Source organism: Neurospora crassa, linkage group I (assembly GCF_000182925.2).
Source record: "Neurospora crassa OR74A linkage group I, whole genome shotgun sequence".
NCBI classification, from domain to species: domain Eukaryota; kingdom Fungi; phylum Ascomycota; class Sordariomycetes; order Sordariales; family Sordariaceae; genus Neurospora; species Neurospora crassa.
In genome coordinates this window covers 860,969-879,358 of record NC_026501.1, presented here as the reverse complement: position 1 = coordinate 879,358, position 18,390 = coordinate 860,969, and the positions used below count along the sequence as shown (strand labels likewise).

The 18,390-nt window shown below is 44.0% G+C and overlaps 2 protein-coding genes across 2 annotated transcripts; both read left to right on the top strand.

Annotated features, from left to right (window-relative positions):
- The first annotated feature begins 7,029 nt into the window (after window positions 1-7,029).
- NCU09104 (hypothetical protein) lies at window positions 7,030-15,895 on the top strand. Its single transcript, XM_959828.2, has 3 exons — window positions 7,030-7,831; window positions 8,056-9,366; window positions 9,429-15,895. Exons 2-3 carry the CDS (start codon window positions 8,853-8,855, stop codon window positions 15,011-15,013), a joined length of 6,099 nt encoding a protein of 2,032 aa, XP_964921.2. The 5' UTR covers window positions 7,030-7,831; window positions 8,056-8,852; the 3' UTR covers window positions 15,014-15,895.
- Window positions 15,896-16,202: 307 nt separating this feature from the next.
- On the top strand, window positions 16,203-18,359 carry NCU09103 (hypothetical protein; the record flags this gene model as incomplete). Its single annotated transcript, XM_959827.2, has 5 exons — window positions 16,203-16,596; window positions 16,716-16,922; window positions 16,990-17,031; window positions 17,106-17,446; window positions 17,546-18,359. The coding sequence occupies 5 exons, from the start codon at window positions 16,203-16,205 to the stop codon at window positions 18,224-18,226; spliced, it is 1,665 nt and encodes a 554-aa protein (XP_964920.2). The 3' UTR covers window positions 18,227-18,359.
- Window positions 18,360-18,390: the final 31 nt, after the last annotated feature.

Here is an 18,390-nt window from a genome sequence, read left to right as displayed (position 1 = left end):
CCTTGCGGTAGCGGGTATTAGGAGACCGAAATTGGGCTTTATACTATTCTAAGCTAAGTGTATAGTATTATAAATCGGTTGGGTAAAATAAAGTAGAGGATTTGGAGATTTACCTCCGGTTTTTATATTACGTTAGGTAAAGCGTATAGTATTTTAATTCGGATTAATAAAATATATTAGAAAATAGTTAATAAAAGTAGTTTTTAGATACCGATTTGTTTATTCTTACTATTATTTTTACGCTAAATATAAGAGAATTTCGGCTTATATAAAATTTCCGAAATATCTAGTAGTAGGATTAGTAGCTAATTATTAAATAATATTAGTAATAATTTTAATAATTAAGTTTATTCGTAAAACTATTAATTTAGTTAATAAGAAGGGTCGTTGAATTAGGCTTGGTTAAGCGTATTACTTAGTAGGCGTAGGTAGTAAGGAAAGTAGTATAGGAATTTATATTGGGTTAATAAGGGCTAGTATATTAATTATCCTAATGGTATTTAAAAAAGTTACTAACGAGGAATATATATTTGTATTGCCGGTACTAGGGGGAATAAGTACCTAGGCGGTAGTATTGATAGTAGTATTATTCGCCTTAATTCGGGCTATAAACTACTTCCAATTTTTCTTCTATAGCTATAATAATACTCCTTCTTTAATTGTAAATAGTTAATTTTAGTATATCGGAACCGGATAATTAGTAACTAACTAGTAATACTTACGTAAGACCTATTAAATTTCGTAGTCCGTTATATTTAAATCGACGATCTATCCTTTATTATAAATATTATTACTGGTATTAGTAGATTAGTTAAGTTTAATTTTAATATAGCCGGTTTCTTCGTTTAAACGCAATTACGCTACTTTAATAAATAATTCGGTAATTAGAAGTTAAAGTCTTTCCTTATAGTAAAATTACGGCTTATATGTAGTAAATTTGATGATTTAACGTACTTTATGTATTAGACTTTCCTCCTAGAGGTTAAAAGCTGTTTAAGGGTTTACCTAATTGGTCTTCAATATTGTTTAATTTAGCTTTTAGACTGGAATGAGTAGTAATAAAGTAGTAAAGAAAAAGGGGACTCTGAGGAGTAATAGTGTAAGTGCTTAGTTTAAAAGGGTAAAAATTAAATAATAGTTGTAAAATTTAATAAATTGTTATTAGATTTAATGTATCTCCTCCCTCGACGAAAGGAAGAGACGTAAGGAATAATAAAGTCGGTTTGAAATTGAGCTGTAGGCACTACTTATTATATAATGATATATTTTATAAGTAATAATAATAGAGAATAATAATATAAGTAATTGGTTGCTGGATAGAGTAATAGTGCGTAACGATTAATAATAATCTTGTCAAAGGAAGCTGAAGATAAGGGCTGTCGCGAGCCTCAACCTAGAACCTCGTATACAACTTCATTGAATATAAGTAAAATAAATATAAGGTTGGTATGATATGAATTGATGATCCGTTAACCTTGATAGAGGTTGACGGGACGAGCACTCTTATATGGTAGACTATGTGCTCTAGCGAGTAGCTACTATGACAAGACAGAGCATCTAGGTATCCACCAAGAATGCCCCATAACAATTAATAAATATTAGTAAAGTTTTAGGGATAGGGCGAATATAATATTGGAAGGACTCCGTAATTTATATTAGAGAATATAAAGGTAAGGGAAATAGAAATTGGGAAGTGGAGTTTTAATAGTTTTAAGGGTATTAAATAACTTTTTAACTTTAGCCGGTATTTTCCCTTCTTAATTATTTAATAGCTTTGAAGGTATTATTAAGTAGGTATTTTGCCGTTTATTCTATTACGTTAAGGAAGAAATTTATAATTTTTATTATTTGGGTACTTTTTTTAACGGTTTTAGCGATATAGTATAGTTTAATAACCGTTTATTATTAGTTGGCGCTTATTATAGAGGGACTGTCGATAAGCTTAAATTAGTAATAATAATAGCCGGTAATTGGGCCGAATTATTCCTTCTATTATTTATTATTCCTACGGGAGTTAATTATTTTACTAGTATAATTTCTAATACAGTACTTAATTTACTAAAGGAAATTAAATTCAAATTAAAGGAAAATATAATCGTTGCCCTACATTAAATTTACTATAATAATAACTATATTATAAGTAGTATTTCGAGTAGGGAAGTTTATTAGAATCCGATTTCTATTAAATATTAAACTATTTAATTAATTAAATTTATTATTATATTAAATAGTATATTGGGTATTATAATATCCAATTCGGCTAATGTAAAAGGTTTATATTAATAGAAATACTATACTTAATTCAATTTATAAGGGTTAAATAGTAGTAGTAGTTCGGTTATTATTATATTACTCTCGGTTTCGTACCTTATATTTATTATTTTAGTATTAGTATTTTTAATATTTTTATTACTTAATAATACGTCTTTAATTTCTTAGTTAGGCGGTGATACATTTTCTATAAATTTTATAGTATTTATAATAGTATTATTATTTTTAGTCGATTTTTTAGCGGGACGATTTTCGTTATTAGTAATAAATAGGCCGATATTTAGTAATAAAAATAGTTTGTTTATCGAATTGAAGAAATTTTTACCCTCGAAGTTGAACGATATAATTGGGGTAAATATTTTATTTTCGTTGAACTAAGTATCTTCCTAAATATTATTCGCAGTAGTTTAGTTAAGTAATTGAATATCGGGCTATAGATATAGAAACGGTAATTCTACTGGCGTTATTAAATTTGGGGGTTTAATTTAATTATAAGGGAATTATTCTTTAATATTTTAGGTTATTCGTTTATTAATTACGGAGGAACTTTATTAATCTAAAGTAATTTATTAGGTAATAGGTTATTTATTACTAATTCCTTAATCGGGGGGCTATTTGTTGCGAGAGCGTTAGTTATTATATAATTAATTTTTATTTTATTCTATTATAGTAGGGAGGGGTATAAAGGGTAATTAGTAATTAATAACTAATTAATTTTATTATTGTTCGTTAGCAGGTTTATTATTTTATTCGATTGTCGGTAAAATTAATTAAAGTAGTAGTACTAATTTAAGTATTGCATTAAAGAATTACTTAGGAATATAATAATTGAGAATCTAATTTTCTAGATAGGAAATTAGAGTAATTTATTGCAATTAATGTATTAACCGTATTATCGATAATATAATCGACGTATTTTCGCCGGGTTGAGGTAGAGTTGTAATAAGTTAGTCAAATATTTTATATTTTAATTAATTTAACCGTCCGATCTATTGAAAGCGTAGGTTTAAATAAATAAAGTTTAATATATAGCGTAGATTTCTAATAGTTGCTGGGTCGGCTAAGTCTATTTTAAGTATAGTATTAATAATTAATAATAATTAATTAGTTGGTTGATAGCGGTTTGGGAACCGATATATAGTTTGCGTAAGCGAGGTGTAGTGGTCGGGCGAAGCGCTTGTTACGAAGAGATAATTCTAAAAAGAAATCAAATAGTATAATATAGGATAAATAGTTTATATTAATTAATTATTAGGCACTATTGTAAGACGAACGGTACGATAGATGTAAATGGTCTTGCAAATGATTTGATTGTATTGTCTAGAGAAGAATCTAATTATTAGGAAGTTTACCGCCACTCGGGTCTTATACCCTGTTCTATATCCGTTGATCCTGCTTGCTAGTGGTCGCCTCAATGGTCGTCCTAACCATAGCAGGGTCAACGTCTCACAGTAGCCCTTAGAGGGATTTAGAGATGCCTATTTAGTATTTAGTTTATTGAAGGCTACTTTTTACTACTAGGTTAAATATTAGAATTAATTATTTTCTAATTCTTTTTTATTTATATTTATATATTTCTATTCCCCTAAACCTCTTTATATACCCCCCCGGGGGTTATATTCTTATAGAATCTAATTAAACTCCCTTCCTAATTATAATTCCTTCTAACCTTACTAGATTTCCTTATATATTTATTATACTAACGCTACTTTTATTACTACTATACTATTACTATATAGGGAAGTATGCTTTTATCCTATACTTTTATTATTTTCCTATAAGGAATTATACTTTCATTATTTTCCTATAGGGAATTATATTTTTATTGTTTTCTTATAGGGAATTATACTTTTATTATTTTCCTATAGGGAATTATGCCTTTATTATTTTCCTATAGGGAATTATACCTTTATTATTTTCCTATAGGGAATTATACCTTTATTGTTTTCCTATAGGGAATTATACCTTTATTATTTTCCTATAGGGAATTATACTTTTATTGTTTTCCTATAGGGAATCATACCTTTATTATTTTCCTATGGGGAATTATACTTTAAATGAAAATATAATTGAAACTTTCGTTATAGGAAATATTTATTAGTAGTTTTGTATATACAGATTTAGGTGGAAGATAAGTAAGTAATATTATTACCGAGGAAGTTATATTTTATTTATAAAATGAATTGTAAAATTCTATTTATATAAAAAAATTGCTATTAAGTATTATATATCCCTCTATTAAATTATATAGCAACCTCGTTTGCGTAAAGTTATATACATTAAATTTATCTTTTAAGGGAAAAAATAAAGAATAGAAAAGAAATTTAAGAAAAAAGGAATTAAAAAGGGGTAGTTCGAATTAGTAGCCTTTTAAAAAGAAAGTATATATAAATACTAATTATACTATAATACTGAATTTTATATATAAGCATTATATAGGTCTATATAAAAATTTGTATAGTAGTATTAATAGGAAAAAAAATTTGGATTGTACGATAGGTTAGCGAATAAATTTAGACCTCCTCGGACTTATTGGGGTTTTATTTGAAATTAGTTAATAAATTAACGGATTTTATTAGATATTTTACCCCTCTTCGCGGATAATAGGTATAGGATAATATAAATTGTGTAATTATATATATATTTACTAATGTAGGAGGAATAATTTTAATTTTTTCTTTAGAATTCTTTTCGTTTAATTATTCTTTAATTATTTAAATATTTATTACTTTACCGCCGTTACCCTACTATTACTATAGGATTTATCGAGGGTAATTAACGATTTATTTTATAAAATGGCGCTTATTTACTATAAATTTACGGCCTTTAATATATATAAGGAATATTTAGATAGTAATTAGAAATCTATTAAATCCGAAGATAAGGGTAAGCGCTAGGCCGTAGTACCCCTTTTGGAGGCTAATAAATATATAAATATAGGGACTAATTATTAATTTATCCTTGAATTATCCCTATTAACTTCCGTAGGGCATATATATAGTCGCTCCTAGTAAAATCTTCTACTATTGGAAGGAGCTTAAGCCGGATTGTTATAGTACGGATATTTAATATAGTTTTAATATAAGTAAAATTTGAAAGTTATTAAAATTAATATAAAAATTAATATTTAATTATATTAAATTATATTTATAACTTATAGTAATTTAATTAGGTATTTGAAGGATATTTATAATATCCTTAAGGAATATCTATTAGACGTTTTAATTAGAAGTATTAAGGTTAAGGTTTATATAATTATTATTAGTATATAATCTAACGCTATAAAATTTTAATATAATTAAGCTAATTATAAATAAATTTAGGATAGTATAAAGATCTAATAACTTTTATAACCTTAGGTTAGGCTATAACCGTCCTTATCCCTAGTAGGACTTTATACCCAGTTATTCCTAAGAAATATAAGGTAATAAATTTCGACAGAGAATCGGACTTAATTATTTGGGTTAGAAACGCCCTTTAAACTTATATATTAAATTTATTTTTAATTTAGGATAAGTAATAGGAGGATAAGTAAGAAATATAGTAGGAGAAGTAATTGGAGGATAAATAGTAGGAGGATAAATAGGAGAAATAATAGAAGGAGAAGTAGTAGGAGGATAAATAGTAAGAGGATAAATAAGAAATATATTAGGAGAAGTAGTAGGAGGATAAATAGTAGGAGGATAAATAGGAAATATAGTAGGAAAAGTAGTAGGAAGATAAAGAAGATTCGGATTTAATAGATTTATAATTAGAATTTAAAAATAGAGGGGTATAAGGGAATTAGTAAAATAATAAAGCGGAGGAAGAGGCGGATAGTCTTATATAAATGCCCTTTTAGAAGAACGGGAATATAAATCTCCTAATTATACTTCTAATATATCCCTAATATATTATTAATAATTCTTAGATTAATACTTAATAAATAAAGAAGATATATAAATAATATTATAATATATATTCCTTTATTCCGTTTATTTATATACTATATAAGGCGGCTAAATATAATTATAAGTTTTTAAAATATATTTTATAGAATTTATATTAATTATAAATTTATTATAGGCCCTCCCCTTATTTATTATAATAATAGCGGTAAAGGCCGGGGCTATATTATTTAGGACGAATTCCGTTGCAATATAAGTAAACCTATAGAAATTATAATTTCCTTATTTAAAGCTTAAGCTTAATAATTATAATTAAAATATCGGAATTAATAATAGTAGGGATAATTAAAATAAATTAGAGATAGATTAAGGATAAATTAGATTATCCTTAAGCTACTTAATCTTTAATTATATTTATAGCGCCCTATTAGTATTAGGTCTTTCTATAAATAGGTTATTTCTTTATAAGGAAAATCTTTTACGGGCGATTAGGGATCTTTCTCCGTAGGGAAATTTTTATATATATATTATTCCCTATATAAGTAGATGTATTAATAGTATTAAATTTAATTTTGTCTGTAATAGTATCGCCGAAGCGTTAAATAAAAGGAGACTATAAGTTTTGTAAGGAGAAATAATTCTACTTAATATTACTATTGAAGTAACTCCGTACGAATACGTTTTGCAATAACTGTATCAACTTTTTATTTTGGTAGGTCGGATCGATTTTCTATGTAAATGCACGGACCACTGGGTTAGGAAGCTTTGGGTATGGGGTCGGGTCATCTGACCACTCACTTAGTCTAGAGGTAGGTACCTACCTAGCTAGTACTCATCACCTGCAGCAACACGGCAGCTGCAGCATCAGGTGGGCGCAACCTAACGGGAGTCCATCATCTGCAACGAACCACACCAACCTCAACTGTCAACCAAGCAACCTTTCTCTCTCCATCGATCCATCCCGCTCTCGGTCCTCGGTTCGCCCACTGTCCTCCTCCTGCCACTCACCACTGCACACCCTGCGTCGGAAACGGAATCCTCAGAGTCCAGTCGTGGAAAACGCGTCGACAAACGCTCCATTCACAGCCGACTGATACTTTGCGCGTCTTTGAGTGTTTCAGAAAAAGTCAACTACCTCTCTCTACCTCTACACCTCCCGCTCTACAACACTACTATACAACCCACTCACTACCCGGGCCTTCTCTGGAAAGTCAAGAGCCACCAATTCGCAGCGGTGAAAGAACAAGGAAAAAAACAGAGCAACAGAGCCCCCTCGATGCGTTCGGAACTCCCGTCCAGAACCGTTGTTGCCTTCACCCCTTCTTCTTCTTCTTCTTCTTCTCTTCGCTCATTTGTTGACTTTGGGACGACCCCGTAGTTAGTCCGTTACCGACTTTTTATTTTTCTTCTGTCCAGTCTTCTACCTCTAAACTTCCTAATTGCCCCTTTAGGCTCTTCTGGTACTCCATCTTTTTTTCTCCTCGTCTCGCCATTTGTCGACAGCTTTACTTACACACAGACCGTTACCGCGTGGGACAGTGGTAACGAGGGGGAAAGGGGATATCAACATCACGACCCTGTGGTGTTGACGCAAACTAAAATACACCAAAAAATAAAATCGAGCAGCGGTGGCAGACAGGCTCCGGCTTCGTCTGCACGCTGATCTCGTCCAGGTAAGCTTAAATCCATACATCCACTTTTTTTGTAGCTCTCGAGCCCGTCAACCCATCGTCCCCGTCTCCATAGTCCATGTGCAAACATGCTCTGTCAGTTCTGAAATTCTGAAACCTCCCACTCCTGGCAACCTGACTAGGTAGTGATTCACATGCTACAACTCTCCCACCGCCTTTCGCATCCTGGTTGCTGACCTTGGACCTTTGCCTCCACCTTGTTCCAGGTATTCCAAAGACGTCTTCCCTCAAGTCGTCACCGCGAACCCCTCCTCCTGCTGCGGTCGCGCAGGACGGTATCAAGAACTACTTCCGACACCCATCTGGATCGCCGGCCTCTCCTGCCCTGTCGAGCGCCTCCACCGCCCAAGGCGAAGCTTCCCCCGAGCTTCCGCCCTTGCCTGTCCCCAGACTTCCTCTCCGGGTTCAGGGTCTTCTGAGAACTCCGCCCACCATCTCCGTAAACGAAGACGAAGTCGACGGAAGCCGCTGGGGCTCCCCCTACCCCCCAAACCTGCGGATCGAGAATTCGAGCAGTGACGACGAGGACGACGAGGACGACGACTCCGAATCCGAGGGAGATCCCATCCATACCCTAGCGCTTCAAACCCGCTTTCTGCGACCCGCCCCGCCCACTCAACAAGACAATACCTCCGAGTCCCGGTCATCCTTCATCAGCGGAGCCGCAAGCGTCCTCGCTAATCGCGCAAGGCGCCTGGTACACGGAATCACAGAGGACTGGATTCGCCAGCATACAGCTCACGGTAGCGAGCGAGAGAAGCTACATTGGCTAAGCGACGGCACTGGTGATAGTGAGAACTCTTCACTGAGCGACTCATTCTCCGGTGACGAAGACACCGCTTGGCTAGGAGACCACCTTCTTACTCCCAGGGCGGATCGTCGACGAAGCAGCAGGCGAAGCAGTAGACAGCGCCAGGAATCACAGGGTGCTCTCAAGAAGCAGTCGAGCACTGATACTCTAAGACAGTCCCGCCTGGTCAGCAGACAGGCAAGCAAATCCGACATGGCGTCCCCGAACGAAAGGGCATCGCCGCCCGACGTCACTACGGCGAGTGACCGTGCACCCTCAGTCTCTCCATTTCCCGAACGAACGCCCTCCACAAGCCAGCCAGTTGGCGCAACAAAGCCCGAAGATGCTTCCACCATGAACGTCCCAAAAGGAGAGCCTGTAGCTCCTTCCACACCGTCAAAACCCGCACCCAAACGTACCTCTACATCGCCTCGAATGAAGAAGAAGGTCCCATGGAAGGGTAAAAGCGTCATGATTCTGATTCCCAAGGACGACGAGCGTGGGCAACCAGGCAAGGCTCCCATTCCTCTCTCCGAATCCGAGGTTCAGGCAAGGATGAGAAGCTGGCAACAGCAGGGTCATGATATCAGTGGCTTTGATCTGGAGCCGCTAAAGACCGCGAATCAGGAGTCCACTTCGCAGAGTCGAGGATCCTGGCCCGATTTCGATGATTTGATACAGGAGCGACAGGAAAGAAGCTGGAAAGTGCTTCTTCCCGACTTGAATGGTAAGATTCCACCCTGCTGAGTGTGACCTCTGAAGGTATGCCTAGTAACAGTCGCCATCTAGCTTGGAAGAGATACGTGGACGAGTTGACCGAAGCAAAGCTCAGAGCTCTGGGAGTATCCCTTGGGGACGACGAGCCCCCACAGCCTTCGGTTTCTCCGGCCACATCCATGAGCCGACAGCCTTCGGTCGCCAACTACCCTCCGCTCCCCTTCTCACCTCCGCTGCCGACTTCTTCGGCCGCAAGTGGAGGTGGTCTCCCGGGCTTTCCTTTCCATGGTCTTGGGCCATCGCCTACCAGCCCAGGCCTCCCTGCCGGCATGTCGCCTGCCTCGTTTACATCCAAGTATAATCCTCGGGCTTCTATATCGATCCCATCTCCACATGCCTGGTCTCAGCAGATGATGATGCAACAACATGGACACCGCATGGGTTCACCCTCGCTTGCTAACCTCAACGCGATGATGTCTCCCAGCTCACCATTTTCACCAGACGGTGGTCTCTTTAGTCCCATGGGTCATATGGGCCATATGAGCCATCACCGCCATCAGTCCTTGCAGTTACCCATGTTTCAGCATCCGCCTCAGCATCAGCTCCAGCATCAGTTTGCGCCGCCCCCACGAGCATCGCCACGCTTGCAGGATCTTCACGAGATCGTGGAAGAAGAACCAGCTCAAAATTCCGTGCGCGCTCCCGAAGCCGGTCTTCCCCATCACAATCCAGGCGACGATTTGCAAAGGGAAATTGATGAAGCTGAATACCATTTGGAAGAACAGATGCGCTCACAGCTCGAAAACGATCAAGATTACAGCCCGCACAGAGAGGAACATACCATCCCGCCGGTTAACCCCCATGCCAGAGACTCGTCAGTTAACTTCGCTCCCCAGCAACCTCAATTTGGTGCTAGTTCGGACGGCCTTGTCTTGCATCACCCGAGACCGCACAGTCGCGGACACTCGCTGTCGCAAAAATACTTTACCGAAGAGGACGTCTCTAATAGTGGAGGTGGTTTTAGGCCTAGTCTGCAGCCGATTGACGGACCGGCTGCTGAAGACGACGAGATCGAGACGAATCCGAGCAACCTAGGAACGCCCATCCAAGCGCTCGAATTCCAGAAAATGATGCATCAACATACCCTATCTAATGCCAGTAGCTCCTGGAGCACCGGAAAGCCTGCGGTTGGCCCCGCCCCTAAGCATGCCAGCCATGGCAGCAAGTCTTCGTTGTCCAAGTTGAACGTGGAAGCGCCCGAATTCAAGTATAACCCCAACAGCACTTTCACGCCGCAGTTTACCCCCCAGGTCGCCACGTTCTCTGCTGCCACCAGTCACTTTGCCGCTTCAGCACCTACGACTGGCGCCATCAACCCTACTGCGTCCGTGTTCTCTCCTACTCAAAGCGAGTTTGGCCTCAAGTTTCGCCCGGATGCGCCTGCCTTCACTCCTAATTCGTTTGCAACGCCGACCGCAAACCCCGCGGTGGAAAGCGATGCTAAACCTGAGAGCTCGGCTGTTGACGGCGGGGACCAGGAGAAGGCCGAGATTGTCTCCTCTGCTGAGGAAAGCAAGGCTATCCCGATCTTGCCACCCAACAAGGAGGCTCAGACGGAGGAAGAGAGGTGCGAAGCAGAGGGGCAATTCGACGGTGTTACTTTCACCAAGTTGGATCATCACAATTTCGAACTGGACAGTGTGGCTCCTGCGGCGTCAGAAACCGCTGAGAGTTCTACTCCCGTGGCTGAGTCTAGGCCAAACAAGGACGAGGAGGAAGACCTACCGATTGAGGAGAAGTCGTTTGACGAATCTACTCATGGTCATCCAGACATGACACTGTCTTCCACCATGGCATCTGAGACGACGGATACCCAGGCTACGGTAAGCCCGCTAGAGCAGGCTGCGGATCCTATGTCTTTGAACTGGACTATCTCAGAGCTCAAGGATCCTAACCCGTTCAGCGACGATGCGGCTACTCATGGTCACAAGAAGTCTCTCTCTGCGACTGCTTCAGCCTTTGTGCCTGGAATATCGACTTGGCCTATGGAAGTTACAGATGTCGCTACTGGCTCTTCTCAACAGCCACCTCAGCAGACGCCTGTTGTAGAAGTTGCGGAGGTAGATCATACGGAAAAGATACCTGCAGAGTATGACGTGGTTATTGTGCCATCGAAGCCTACTAAGGGGCTCGCTGCTTCTCGATGGGCTCCTAAACCACCACCGCCCAGACGCGAAGGGTCCAGGAAGAAGGAGAGCATGAGCATTACAACGACTGCAGAACCCAGCTTTGACGACATTGATGCGGTTATGCGCCATCTCAGTGCTAACCCAGATATGGGAATCAAAAAGCCCACTGATAGTGGTGGTCCCACTCAATGGCACCAGCCCAACCCGACTCACCCCACTCCTTTGGAGGCAGTTGCAGATTCATCGTCCCACCGTCAAGCTGAAGATCACTCTCGCAGTCCTAGCCCGGCTCCGCGCAAGTACACCGGTCTCCCTCTTCAGCCGTCACAGCCAATTGCCACAACCGAGCTGGAGGATCCCTTCCTCGACCCGCCCACCAGTGCGCAGCTCATTGAGGGACCTGTCCAACGCCTCAATGGCAGTGAGGACGTGCCAGTTAGCGACTGGAACGGCGACTTCACCGAGGATGAGCAGGAAAAGCTGGAGTCCCGTGTCACTTTCTTCAATGGGCAGGTCAATGAAGTTGTTGGCGGTATCCTGGACAGCCGTCTTGGCCCACTAGAACAGACTCTTGATACCATTAAGCACTCTCTGGCTGCTATCTCGAGGAGAGCTGTCTCAAACCGCCGAGACGTGCGTAGCGCCTCTGCTGAAGTCCGCGATAGCGACGCCGATGACGAGGATGACGATCTGCCTACTACTCGCCGTTCCATCAGCCCGCGTAGAGATCGTAAGATGGAGCAAATCAAGGTTGCTGTTATGGAAGCCCTCGCTTCTCAGCAAAGAACCAGGCCAACGTCCTCCTCTGCCAAGTCGACTTTTGGCGACCGGCCTGACATCCTTCAGGCCCTTGAAGAGCTGAAGGCTCAGATTACTCAGCCAAAGGTCTCCTCGGTCGGCAGCGAAGACATCAAGAAGATTGTTGAAGAAGTGGTGCATAACCGCCTTGAGCCTGCAGTGGATCAAGCCAAGGAGGCCCAGGTCACTGACCTTCAGGCTCGCGTCCTGGAACTCGAGGAGCGACTCCGCTCTCAGGAGGCCAAGGTGGAGACGGAGATTGCGGCCAGGCGCGCTGCCGAGGACCGTGCGGCGGATCTCACCCGTGAGCTCCAGTCTGCTGCGACCAAGATTGAGGTCGAGATGATGAACAAGAGCGCCCTGAACCAACGGATCGCCGACCTCGAGAACCATTCTCACCAGTTTGAAGAACAGGCTGAGAAGGAGCAGAAGGGCCGGAGAGCTGCTGAAGACAAGCTTGCCGAAGTCCAACGCCAATTGAAGCTCACCACAGAGGAGGAGAGCCGCCTCAAGAAGGAGGTCGACGAGAAGGACCATAAGATTAGAGCCATCGAGGCCGCTAACAATAAGGTTGCCATGCGCTTGACGCAGTTGGAAGCTGGCACCGAGCACACTCAAAAGTCTAGGAGCGAAGCGCAGAATCGCATTAACATGCTGGATAACGATCTTCGGACTGCTCGGCAAGAAGCTCGGCACTGGCGATCTGAGGCTGATAGAGTCAGCGAGCTTGCCAAGCGTCGTGATGCTGATCTTAGCAAGGCTCTTGACGAGAACAAGGCGTTGCATAAGCTGATCGATACTCTTGGTACCCAGGTCCAAGAGAACGAGCGCGTCCGCGACAGCTGGCGCACCAAGTTCCTTGCCCTTCAGGACGAGATGGCTCACGCTGCTCGGCAAATCACCGAGGAGAACGCCAGGCGCGCCAAGAAGGAGCAGACGTTGATTGCCCGCCAGGAGGTTCTGGATGCCAAGCTGCAGGCTGAGGCCAGAACTCGTGAACGTATCGAGACCGAGCTGGAGAGGCTGGAGATGAACGAGCGGCAGGGCATGAGGGCTGTTGCGGAATGCAAGAGACTTGAGCTGTTGCTTGCGGAGATGCGCACTGAGAACCACAAGTTGCAGCAGAGCGCTTTGCGATTCAAGGCTGAGTTTCAGGAAGCTAGGGAGTCCGCTGCTCGCGAAATCACGCGTACTCGCAACGCCATGCAAGCAGAGGTTGAGCAAGCCAACCACCAAGTTAACGCTGTCCGCAGGGAGCTTGAAGATGAGCTTAACAGACTCAGATCCCAGATGGACCAGACTAAGTTGGACGCCGACACAGCCAAGGCTCAGCACGACATGCTCCTTGAGGAGGCTCAGAACTCGAAGAAGACGGAACTTGATGAGCTCATGCGCAGGCATCAGAACGAGGTGGAGGATCTTCAAACCCGCTATGAGCGTCAACTCAGCAACACCACTGAGGACGCCCAACGGACGGAGAAGAACCTCTTGGATCGCTTGAGTATCGAGACATCCAAGGCCCAGCATCTCCAGGACAAATTATTGCATGTCGAGGAGAAGCTGGAGATTGCCAAGGAAGCTGCCCGTGCCGCCGCTCAAGCGGCCAAGGCTTCTGTGGCCAGTACTCCGGCGGGTCCCGCGGTGTCCAAGTCCACCCCCAACGATGTCCCGTCTTCCGAGAGAATTTCGCCCCAAGCTCTCCGCGAGTCCATCATGGTCCTCCAGGAGCAGCTCCAAGCCCGCGAGCTTCGCATCGAGGAACTCGAGCAGCAACTCGAGAAGGCCGATCCCGAAGCTGAGACCAAGATTTCCAAGCGTGACGACGAGATCATCTGGCTCCGCGAGCTCCTTGCTGTGCGCCACTCGGATCTGCAGGACATTATTGGTGCTCTTTCCAGTGACAACTACGACAAGGACGCGGTCCGCGATGCCGCTATCAGGCTCAAGGCCAACCTCCAGATGGAGGAGCAGGAGCGTGAGCGCGCGATGAACGGCGGGTCAGCCATCAACCTACCCAACATTGCTGCGACGATCAGAGAGGCGGCCACGCCGCGTGTTGCGCAGGCTGTTGGTCCTCTGGCAGCCGCCTGGGGCAACTGGAGGAAGGGCAAGGACCTGCCGGCTTTTGGCAGCTTGAGCAGTGTTTTGTCCGCGTCTCCTGCGCAGAGCCGTAACGTCACGCCGTCGAAGCCAGCCTCTGGGTTCCTTGGCGGGAACCCGACGCCCCTCACATCTGGATCCGCCGGTTTGCGCAAAGCTTCCAACGCTTCCGTATCGACGGGCAGGTCTACAGCCGAAGCCCAGCAACAACCTCAGCCAACTGCTTTCTCAGCCACCGGTCGCAGATTCACTCCTCAAGAACTATCCAAAAGGGCACTGCGCCAGAATCAGCAGCAGCAGAGGTCGAGAGGGCCGTCCACGGCGTCTATGCATATCCAGCAGCCGCAGCAGGTGGCTGAGGAGGAGACAAGTGAAAGGGAGCTATTGGAGGTTTCTATTTCGCCTTCACCTGACCCCTCGACTCTTTCGTTTGCTCAAGCCCAACAGCATCGGAGGAATATCTCTTCACCTATGATGGCTCCTCCGATGACGAGGTCCGGCGGCATGTACGATAGCGACGCGTCGCCGGTGGAGGATTTTGATGATGATGGGTTTTTTGAGGATGATTGAAGGGGTCCTGAGGAGCGTGGATAGGAGTGAAGAGGGGACGGAGAGAGGCTGAAGGGGTACTGCGGTAAATGGGCCTCCTCAAAATGAAGAGGCTCAGGAAGATTTCTTTTACTTTTGTTTCTTCGACCTTTCATATTACCTTGTTTTTGTTCGCACAGAATTTTTTGCACGTATAAGAATGAAAGAATGGGACAATGTCGTCATGCAGAGATGATAGAGACGAAGACGATGAAGACAGGAGCAGGGAAAATAGGAATGGAACTGGATGGGAATACAAAAGGAGGGGACGAAGAAGGGGTATACAAGAGGAAGCGAGAGATACACGCACATAATTACCTGGCTTCTTTTCACATACATACATACACACATATACCTATCAGCGATGTATTTCTTACACCTTAAATCTTACACCTTATTCAGAGTTGTATGCCCTTTTTGCTTGGACTGTTCGGGGAAATGGGTGGGAGCAATGAAGACGGAACCAAAGCGAGATGTGTCAGCCAAAGGAGGGGGTTGCAATGTGGTGGTGGAAGAAGCCTATGTGATATACTCAGATAGGGCGGGTTTAGGACGGAGGAAAGCGAGCTGTTTGTGATAATTGCCAGAGACCGAAGAAAGGAACGGGCCGTTTGTTGAACGATAAGAGAGCAGGCGCGTCGCACAAGAACGGTTTCCGGGTAACATGCCGGTAAGCTGGCGTGCTCGGGTGTCACACGGATAATGATAATAGGGATGGAGGACCAATCAAGTTGTTGACGCCATCCCGCCTTGACCTCTCGGTCTGCGAATGCCACTCAAACTTGGGGGTTGCTATGTGAACTTGGCGACTGCCGCTCTGGAGATAGCGACGTACGTAGACAAATCCAGGAATGTTACCTCTTGATCTATTGAGCTGAGCTGAACTCCTCTTCTAGAATAAGCTTGACAACCATGGACGATGGATGACCCCTTACTCAGCCCCTCACCGGTTTGACGTCGATGGCATAGCAGCTGCTATGAATGAGGCTTGCTCCTTCGGCTAAAGTATGTATGAACTTTCCGCCTTTAACATTTTCGGTGTCCTTCATACTCCTCTCCTTCCCCATCCTGTTCTGCGAAATTAACGTTGAACAGATCTGCTATCCAACCCCCTTTGTTCCTCGAACCTTCAACGTATTGTGCGGCCGTGATTCCAAATCCTCAGACAACAATGGCCTCAACAACAGCCTTTCTCCCACGCCTCACCACCATCACCTTCTCCTTCCTGACTCAACCCCTCCTCATCATGTTTCTCCTCTCCTTGCTCACCCTCTATACCATCTACATCGCTTATCACCGCCTCTACCTCAGTCCCCTCGCCGACATCCCCGGTCCCCGACTTGCCGCGCTGACACAATGGTACGAATTTTACTACGAAGTCATCCTGCACGGCCAATACACCTTCAAGATCATCGAGCTGCACAAGCAGTACGGGCCCATTATCCGGATCAACCCGTGGGAGGTACACATTGCGGATCCAGATTTCCACAGGGAGTTGTTGCCGACAAATACAAATCGACGGAGACATCGGACGCCGTTTTTCACGAAGCAGTTTGGGGCTGATGGTATGTTATGTTGTCTCTCCTCTCTCTCTTTTTCTTCTTTTGGTGGGTAGGATTTTTGGACGAGGGCTAGAAGAAAGCAAAGCTGCTAACGCGGGAACATGGCTGGAACCTGAAAACAGAAAGTATCGTGGCTACCAATGATCATGATCTCCATAAGCTTCGGAGATCAGCGGTCGGCCCTTTCTTTTCGACGCAAAACACGAGAGCGCTACAGCCGGTTATCGAGGAGAGGGTTGATGCATTGTTGGCCAGGCTTCGAGAGCATGGAAAGACGAAGAAGGATATTCCGTTGAATATGATGTATGCGTATTCGGCTACGTCATACGGTAAGTGTTCAGTTTGCTGGCATCATTTCTGAGTAGAGAAAAAACCTTGCTGACGGTGATGTGATAGACATCATCAGTGAATACTGCTTTGCCAAATCTGAACATGCTGGTCAGTCATCTATCACTCTCCAACAACGGCTTATCCAAGACGCTGTTGTACTGACACACAGATCTGTACACTAGTGGAGGACCCCGACTTCCGCGCCGAAATCACCAACGGGATCTTGACGGGTTCCAACTACGGCAAAATCTTCCAACACTTCCCTTTCCTCGTCCCCTTCCTCGCTTCGATCCCACCAGGGATGCTCGCCGCCATTTCCCCCTTCTACCGCACCTTCCTCCACCTCCGCGCCTGCATCACGGCGCAAATCGGCGAAATCGAAAAGTCTCTCCGCTCCGAGGAAGGCAAGAATGCCCACCTCGACATCCCCCATCCCACCATCTTCCACTCCTTCGTCAACACCGAGGCACTCCCTCCCATCGAAAAGTCCGTCCCGCGTATTGCCCAAGAAGGCCAGGTCCTTGTACAAGCCGGCACAGTCACCACCTCATGGGCCCTGACCATTTCGACTTTCCACCTTTTAGACCAGCACGCCACAGCTCTCGCCAAACTTCGCAAATAGTTAAGGGAAGCCCTCCCCGACGACGCCGACGAGCCCGTCGAGCTCGCTCGACTTGAGCAACTCCCCTATCTCCGCGCAGTAATCAAGGAGAGCATGCGTCTCAGCGTTGGCGCATCGGGTCGAATCACGCGCGTGGCGCCTGACGAAACACTGCGATTCAAGCCCTCCAAGTTATGTCTGCGATGCTATCCCGACGACCAGCTGAAGACGACAGCAGAAGACAAGGAAAAGGAGTGGCTGCTCCCTCCTGGGACGGAGGTCTCCATGACGAGCTACCAGATTACTACGAACCCGGAGATTTTCCCGGATCCGCACGCTTTTGTGCCGGAGAGGTGGTTGGGGAAGGAGAACGAGATGAGGCTTGACAAGTACATGACGGTGTTTGGACACGGGGCGAGGGTTTGTTTGGGAATGCAGTTGGCGTATGCGGAGATGTATTTGATGTTGAGTAAGATGTGGAGGGTTTGGGAGGGTGGGCCGCAGGTTGGTGGCGGGGAGGATGAGGATGGTAAGGAGGATGTGGAAGAAAAGAAGGGAAGACGAGATGGTCGGACCACGGTGGGTAGGTTGAGGTTGGCTGAGGGCGTGACGGTTAGAGATGCGGAGATGGCGGAGGATTGGTTCATTCCTGTGCCTTATAGAGGGAGTAAGGGGGTTAGAGTGTACTTTGAGAGTTACTAACGGACGAGGGTGAGCAACGGTAGTGGGTTGTGTGGTTTGTTCTGTGCAGGCTGCGGGAAGAATCATGGATAGATGTGACATACGAGAAAAGCATATTCTATGCTCATCGATACAAGACATACTTGGAAAGTCTTTTAGCTCAAGACCTATGTGTAGGCATTTCC

Excerpts from the sequence above, each read along its gene's own strand:
- NCU09104 (XM_959828.2), top strand. The coding sequence starts at position 8,853 with ATGGCGTCCCCGAACGAAAGGGCATCGCCGCCCGACGTCACTACGGCG. Across the intron at positions 9,367-9,428 it reads GCTTCTTCCCGACTTGAATG|CTTGGAAGAGATACGTGGAC; the intron begins GTAAGATTCCAC and ends GTCGCCATCTAG.